The sequence below is a fragment of the Daucus carota genome, chromosome 7 (assembly GCF_001625215.2).
Source record: "Daucus carota subsp. sativus chromosome 7, DH1 v3.0, whole genome shotgun sequence".
Classification (NCBI taxonomy): Eukaryota; Viridiplantae; Streptophyta; class Magnoliopsida; order Apiales; family Apiaceae; genus Daucus; species Daucus carota.
In genome coordinates this window covers 24319158-24327567 of record NC_030387.2, presented here as the reverse complement: position 1 = coordinate 24327567, position 8410 = coordinate 24319158, and the positions used below count along the sequence as shown (strand labels likewise).

Sequence of the window (8410 nt, the reverse complement as noted above, 5' to 3'; positions counted from 1 at the left end):
GCAAATTCAATACACAGCTCCAGACATCTATTACTGACGACAGTACCATCTCTCCAAAATTCAGGGACATGAAATCAATCTTGCAAGCAAACACAGACCTCCATTTGAAAAAAACCATACTGAAACAGATGAAAGAAAAAATGAGGAGGCCACATAAAAATCCTGTGCTATCTAGAATTGACTGCATTTCAAATTTTTCTTACTTGTCGTCATGTTGTTCAGAATTCACGATATCCCGTAGAATCGTGGACTGCTTTTTGAATTTTCCATTGAATGGCTCAAGATCTCCAGATGATGTTTTTGTTTCATTCAAAAGTCCACGAACTAAATTCTTATAAAGGAAACATGTAGCCTTCTCATTTATTTTAACGAATTTATTCTTCATTACATCAATAGAATCACTACCAGGGTACTGCTCGTAAATGTAAAGTAAGTTCCTCATGCATTTTTCTTGTTTTGAGTTGTAATCATCCAGTGCCTCTTTTAAATTTGAAATCAGAATCTACATTCCTCATTCAACCAAAAAAAAAAAAATATACAGGTAACAAACACTATTTCAAAAAAAAAATACAAAACCTTAAAGAATTTAAAAGCACCTGAGGTGTTGCATCAAGATCATTATCAAATTCCTTCCTAATGTCATTACAAACACCGCGAATGATTGACGTAACCATATCATCAGTATGATTTACCTAATAATGTGTAATAAAAAATAAATTTAAAAACTTAACAAGTTTTCGAAAGAATTTAAGAATTCGAAATTTATTACATACCTTATCATCAGTTGGAACATCATTTGTTGTTTGAGAGATGCCTTGATTTTTAAAACAATCTAATGTAATCACAGAGACTGTTTCACTTGGCCATCTTCTAAAAGATGGCTGAACCATTGGAAGCTTGTTAGAATGCAAAAGTACTCTCTCAAATGAAAAAAACTGCAAAGACATTGTTAAAAAAATTAATGATATTTTAACTAATAAAGAAGGGGAACTTTTAATGGAATAGTTGCAAGAAACTACTCACAAGCAGGAATACGAGGGATCCTTTGAAGAACCTTTTTTCCCTATTCTCATCCCAAACAACATATTGCTCCTGTAAGCACTGAATAAGATACTTACACCAATTATATTTCTTGCAGTTGTCAAAATCACCATTAAATTGAATCATTCGCGTATTAATATAAGGAGTGGATGACCCCTCAAAAAATACATTGCTCAGAAGCAATATGAAGTTTATTTTAAATTGCTCATTGACTGTGTCACATGCAGCAATTTTTTTGCAAATGTCAACTGGTGTAACCTTGTAGCAGTTTCCGACCTGACCATAAGAGATTGCCCACCTTTTAATGGCATCGGTTGAAAGACCAAAATCTACATCTGTTTCACCAATAGGTAAACCAAGAATCTCACTAACATCTTGTTCGTTTACAGGAAAAGTACTTTCATCCAACCTCAACAAGGGGGGGTTTGGTTCAAATGCCATTAATAAGAACCTGGATATCTCAAGGGGATACTCCTTCAGTTCAAAACTCAGTACAGAACCAAAACCCGTCGAGCAAATCCATGATTTCTGATCCTGGGTCAGAGAGGACAAAACGTCTGCAAGCAAACAAGGTCTAAATCTAACAATCGATCGATCATGCCTGTACATTGGAAAAAACGGAAAAAGTAACATAAGCGATTCTAGTTAGGGTTCCATAAACAAGTCGTCATGAAAAGGAACAGTATGCAGAATATTGTCTCATAGAACGAACCTTTTTTCATCCATGCCTGTTTCAGTCGTCGTCTCTTCTAGGGTTCTATGGAGAGTTCTTCTGCGTCTGTAGTTTTTTTTCGTTTTGTTCTAATAATGTAGTTGTCAACTGAAATCAAACCTTCCAATATTACAGTATCGCATGATTGACGCTGCTGTATAATCAATTCAGAATCTTCCCTTTTTAGAATTCGTATAAATTTCGTATTTTGTTTTTAGCCCTGTATTTTGTCACGGTTTCTGACGAGCGTGCCCTTGAGTGTATACACTTTGTACTGATGTAATCAACGGCTGTTAGATGGTCTCTAGGGTCTCTCAAGATGTGAGGTCTCCCTGGAACTCGACCCTATATATATATATATATATATATATATATATTTCATCATTTTTAAAATTTTAAATTTCCGCTACACATTTTGTAAATTTTAATAATCTTCTGATTTTCGACTGATTAATCCAATTTTAGACTAATAAATCATCAATTTAACCGAATTTTGTCAAATCGAATTTTGACAACTGAGTTTCATATATTGATAGAAAAGAATAAAGAAGACATCAATGTTTAATCCGTTTTGTAAACGATGTAATTTTAGAGGCACTCTTTTTCCTCCTTGAGTTTTTTCCCCACAGGGTTTTTACTCTTGAGAGGTTTTAACGAGGCCCTTTTTGGTGGGTTTTCTCTTCTGACTTGAAAGGCGATATTATCTAAACATCCGAAGTAATTACTTACTCTCGGTTGGATGATATACTTTCTTGAATGAAAGAAACTCTGTCCATTCGGATTGTAACTTCTATTCTTGGTATAATACTACCGTCTTATGACAAAAAAAAAAATTTAAAAAATAAACAAAAAAAATATAAAATATATTGAAAAAATAATTTAAAGCAACCCGTGCTTTGCACGGGTTTAAAAAGCTAGTTTTTTGATAAAACAAAACTGTACATCATGGAATTAATATTTTTTGCAAAAAAAAAAACATGATTGAGAAAATATTAAATTGATGGGTAAATCGAGAAGAAACAAACCAAGCTTATAACTACACAAAGTCTTTTATCTCACGTGGGTAAAAAACTGACCAATAAAAAAGAAGGAACATATAAATCTGGATCCTCGACCAATAGAAACGAGGGGATATATAAGGAGACATACAAAAGGGACAGAGGATCCGGAATCCCAAATGAAAGCCATATTCGTCGTCTGACTCCGTAACATTAATATGATATAAGTACGAACAAATAATGAAATAGGCCACAAATTTCTTCTGTTCTGCAGTTTTAACGTTTCTTTCTTTTTCTTCTTCCTTCTCGTCTTACAAAAACTCACAAGATTTTTTTAAAAACGGATGCCCAAGTAATATTTTACAGTATTTTTTCGGTGACCAATATTTTACAGATGATATAAGAATATATGAAAGATGGAGAAGTCGGTTCACAAGGACTCTATTTCTTCTGGACGCCAGAAGCCTTTAGTACCGACAAGGAATTGTTCTTGATGCACAGTTACGGACCAGTGAAGTGAGCGCAAAACTGGATTAAGCTTGTTAATCATTTCCATTGTATCCTGAACTATGACAAATCCACCTGGTCTCAGTATGCGATCCATCTCCACTGCTACCTCTATTATGTCACATCTGAAATTTGCAAGTATGATACTTCATTAGTACATGAAAGCGTTTGATAAGAAAGTAATTAAAGGTTTAGAATCTGCAAGTTTAAAACTGTAGTCAGCAAAACTTGATGCATTATATTGTGTGCACAAAGCTTCACTGCACTCACTGTTACCTTTGAGTCAAGTTCCCGAAGAGGAAACTGGCATGCAACAGATCAAATGTTCGAGGGTAGGTACTGAGTGACTCGCACCAATCGTGATATATCCCGATCAGTCCTCTATCAAAGATAACAGAAAGTGTATCAGGTCCATGAACTGGCATCACATTCATTACCCACAGAGGTAGTTTAGCAAGTGCTGCAGCAAATCTGTGTTTAGCAAAGCAAAGATGTTAGACATTTTTACGTTATTTTGGTATGTAAATAAAATGTATCGATCAAGTAAATTGGAATATCCAAATGATTGATTAAAGAGGTTTTGATATTATACCCTCCATAGCCAGCATTCATATCCATTACATTCCTCACTTTCGACCAGTTCATTGTAAAGCCTTGTAAATAAACATCTGACACTAGAGCCGACCAATGTTTTGTGTCTTCATGAAACAGTTCTTCAGCATCTGCTTCATTAGATAGGCTAACTGGTTTACTGTTGAGTCTTTTGGGCCATGCCTCTGGCCATTTGTATGAGCTGCCCTGGTTTGGCAATGGAAGTGGTGGAAGACAAGTATCTAGAGGTATGTACCTATACATGTAGTAGCAGGTAATGATGATAGCAGATAATATTGTTTACAAATTATGATATCAATAATATAATTATATATACCAGGACATATTCTTCCCCTGGTTCTGATCACACAAAGGAGGCTTATTTTCTTTACGGCTTTCATAGCAGGAAGAGGAAACAGGCTTCTGATAAATAACAAGTCCAATACCAGTGAAGTAAGATGTTTTAGCAACAACTTTCCAGCAAATTGATTCTGTCAGATTTACCATTGCTGCAATAAGAAAGGTAGTGTGACCATCAAAAAACTTTAAAAAACAACGGACAAGACACACACCACAGCAGTGGATGCAGTTAATAACCACTGAACGTGATCGGAATTTACAAAAGTCAAGAATATAAAATATAAGAAATGCAACAGGTTTGAAAAGATCAAGGAACAAGGAGTACAAACTGTTCCATATGTTCTGATGTTTTTCATCAGTACGATAGACTGGTGTAGCAGACCATATAAAGTACCCTCCAGGTCTAAGAACCCGGTTGAGTTCTCTTAGAGGTTTCCCACCTGTATTTGTTAATCAATATCAATATCATATTATTTATGCATAAACAATATAAATGGAAAATGAAATGAAAAATTTACTGTACCATCCCCATGCCAGTGAACTCTGCATCGTGCACAGTGAATCAAATCATAAACATTATCTGGAAATGTAAGCTGTTGTGTTCCAATGACAGAGAGTATGGCAGGAATCCCTCGCTCAAGAGCAAATTGTATCTGGGCCTCGTGTTCATCTTTTGGGGCAAATGACATTGTAATGACATCTTTATCCAGCAAATACCCACCAAAACTAGCAACACCACAACCAACATCCATAATAACCCTGGTCCGCTTGCCCCATCCAACTTCTGGTAAAGCCTACCAATGAGAAAATTATAGTCACTAAAAGTGACATGCAGCGTAAATACAAGAAGTCGTTATATCTAACAGTTAAGTATAGGCTGTTGCTTTGAGGTTATAGGGTCCGTCTTGTGGCTTCTACTCAAATTCTAATTTTTGGCAAAGTTCATCTAAGATGGTACAAGTTCTCGGGTTTAGGACACCTTTGTTGTTGCTGGTTTTAAAAAAAATAAAAATAAAAGCTTCATTCTGTGGCTTCTACAAACAGCTTAAAGCTTTGGGAGAGTTGGTCATTTAACACTCTGGAGCAAATGACAGTGCAATGAATCTTTATTTATCACCCTATACATAATCATGACAACCACTGATATCCAAGATACACAATCTTTCCTTGGAAGAAAGGGTAGCAAAGTATGGTATAAGTGATATACAACATTACAAACTTAAAAAACAGAACTATAACATCAATGCTCGAAGCTTGTATGCTTGATCTTCACCCAATGGCTTATCAAAAGCAAAAAACTAAAAAGCATAAAACATGGGTGTTCAAAGCTTTTATGCAAATAAACTTCTAATCGCAAAGATGCTTTTAATTGTCTGCTCCTATAGAGATGATAGCTAATTTTCATTGTTCAACCAGAATATAAGAAAAATAAAGCACGGTTGAGTACTTACTCAAATTGTAAAATTTTATTTTGGCCCCATTCCATATTAAATTACAGGTTTTGAAAATTTTGCTTAGAATAACTTCTCAGTGTAGAACTTAATTTGCTTTCCATTGCCAGATTGATCAATTCAAATGAGAAAATGTAGAGTACCAGTTTTTGATGAAGTACATCAGTGATAGAACTTTGCATTTTCATAATCAGGTCACATTGCCAATATAGAAGAGAAGATTAAAAATGATAGGCTTTTGGTGAGGACAATCAGCTGCTATTTTTACCTAATTATCTCTGAATATAGGTATTGACCTAGTTAAGTGTGTATCAGTAGTTGAAATCAAAATCTAAAATTGTTAACAACACATCAATAATGCACTCAAAAAGGAATTGAAGACATACTATAAGTATATACCTACATGAAATACTTTTGACTTGTCTAAACAAATGTTGAGCAAGGTGATAAATGCTGGAAAAATCGGAATAGAGGAAGCAGATTAGTACTATTATGTTATGTACCAGTACTTGAAAGCCCTAATTGTGCAGTAACATAATGTCTATGTCTCATGTACTAACTCTGGACTATCAACATTACAACTTAGTACTGCGTTTAAGCAGAACTCTACCACACTCAATAAGTATAATCATGCACGTGCATCCGGCGTATATCATAAACTCTTTATAAGTCCATCCAACATCACATGCCTAAGGGTTAGGATTCAGATTTTGCTTTGAAATGAAAGTCACAAACACTACCTTCTCAATAAAGTCCACATAGTGCATAACTCCATCCTTAAACTGAGTTCCGCCTCCAGGAAAGACAAGATAATCACCAGATTTTTTCACCCAATTCTGGTCCTTTTTGTATTCAACAAGCTTAGAGTGAGGGACATTATCAAACCATACCTGTTAAGGCAAGTTCAAATTAGTTGACATATCAAGCAAACATCATAGACAACATTGCTTGCTCCAAGAAAAGGAAATGCATAATTAATTATGACATCAAACATCAATCAGAACAAGGCAAAAAAGGAAAAGAAAAAGGGAACAATCAAATCACCAAATTAGTTTGCAATGATATCATATGCGTACGATATAACAATGGTCCCATTTGGCTTATCTATTTTATACGTCGCTAAGGCGCCGTTTGATATAGCCATAGCTGTTGCAGATAGCAACAGTAGCATTTGCGGAAAAGCAGACGATTTGATAAATTTAAAAGCAGCTTTTCTAAACAACAACCTTAGGCCCTCTTATGCTTTTGAAAAGAATCTGCTTTACAGCTTTTGCTGGAAGTTATCACAGATTCCTCTGTCAAACCTTATTTTTTATTTTTAACTTAAAATATGAAAATATCAAAACAAAAAAAAATAGTTATCTAATTTCTCCAACAACGCTTTTTTTTTTTTGTCATCACTTTTTAACAGGGTTAACATTTTTAACAGCAGCACACCAAAACAGACACTTATTTCTGAAAAAGTACGTGAATATGTATTTTGATTCTGAAAATAAGTAATTTATTTTATGAAATAAGAAATGTTGAACCCCTGTTAAATGTTATATTAAAAAATATCATGTAATTGTGAAATTTTTCCCGAAGTCATTATTTTTATCAAGGGTTTGTTTAGTGTGTGCTCATGGGCACATGCTAAGCACTAAAGAGTAAAATCTATGAATTTTGTGTATTTTGATTGATGTGGTGGTTGTGAATGCAAGTATCCGTCATTATTAAAGAGTGTAAGCCAATCAAAACAAGATAAGTTATCAATTTTTGTGCTTATAAACATACCATAGAAAAACCGTCTTATCAAAATATGCCACACAAACATTCAAATGTTTGGTTTTTAAACTTAATATCTAGTGAATGATATACAAAAATGAGGCCACCTAAGTAAATACAATGGTAAGTTGTGATACTAAATTTGAGCACACATCCAAAAATAAGAAAACTAGAAATCCAATGACAAATCTTACCGAACCATCAATGTTATCTCACCATATCCCTGCTCTTCGGCCACGGCACCGACACTCTATACTGCGGCGGAAGCGGAATCAAACACCTGGGATTACTCTCCGGACAATGCCTTTCCCTGTGCTCCATCCTCTTCCTCGACTTCAACGCCTTGATCGCCTTCAAATTGTCCAAACAAGGAATATAATCCACCGCATTCACACCATCGCATTTCCGCCACTGCAAATCCATCACTTGATTCTCCGCCGCAACCAGAGCTGGAGAAGTGAGATCGGAGACGCTGGTGAGCGGCGAAGTGTTTGCATTGAAGAAGATGAGGAGAGAGAAGATGAAGAGGATGATCAAGAGAGAGAGGATGAAGGGGTACTTTCTGTCTTTGATCAGAGTTTCTACTGTGATCCTCATCTTTGTTTTGCCAAGGCTTTTACTTAATTAAGATTAAGATGAAGAAATGTTCTAGAGAGATGCAGTTTGTATACTAGGAGTAGTAGAGAGGGAGGGAGGGAGGGAGGGAACACGAGTGGGACCGGACATGGGTGTCTAGAAATCTGTGAGATGGTGCAGTTAAATGTACTCCCTCTGTCCCTCTCATTTGTTTACAGTTACTATTTTACTATTTTGGTATGTCCCTCTCATTTCTTTACGTTACTATAAATAGTAAGTTTTTTCCATCATTACACCCACTATCTTCATCCACTATCTCATATTTAACAATAAAAACTACTATTACACCCACTACTTTCCTCCACTATCTCAAATCTATTATTAAATATTGGTAGGTCCCACCACTTTAC

The 8410-nt window shown here is 35.2% G+C and overlaps 1 protein-coding gene across 1 annotated transcript; it reads right to left on the bottom strand.

The window, feature by feature from the left end:
- Positions 1 to 2974: 2974 nt before the first annotated feature.
- On the bottom strand, positions 2975 to 8149 carry LOC108193369 (probable methyltransferase PMT23). The gene is made up of 8 exons (XM_017359987.2): positions 7641 to 8149; positions 6401 to 6550; positions 4733 to 5003; positions 4539 to 4649; positions 4187 to 4358; positions 3851 to 4105; positions 3535 to 3729; positions 2975 to 3383 (listed from the first exon to the last, which is right to left on the bottom strand). The coding sequence occupies exons 1-8, from the start codon at positions 8019 to 8021 to the stop codon at positions 3182 to 3184; spliced, it is 1737 nt and encodes a 578-aa protein (XP_017215476.1). The 5' UTR covers positions 8022 to 8149; the 3' UTR covers positions 2975 to 3181.
- Between the last annotated feature and the right edge of the window lie 261 nt (positions 8150 to 8410).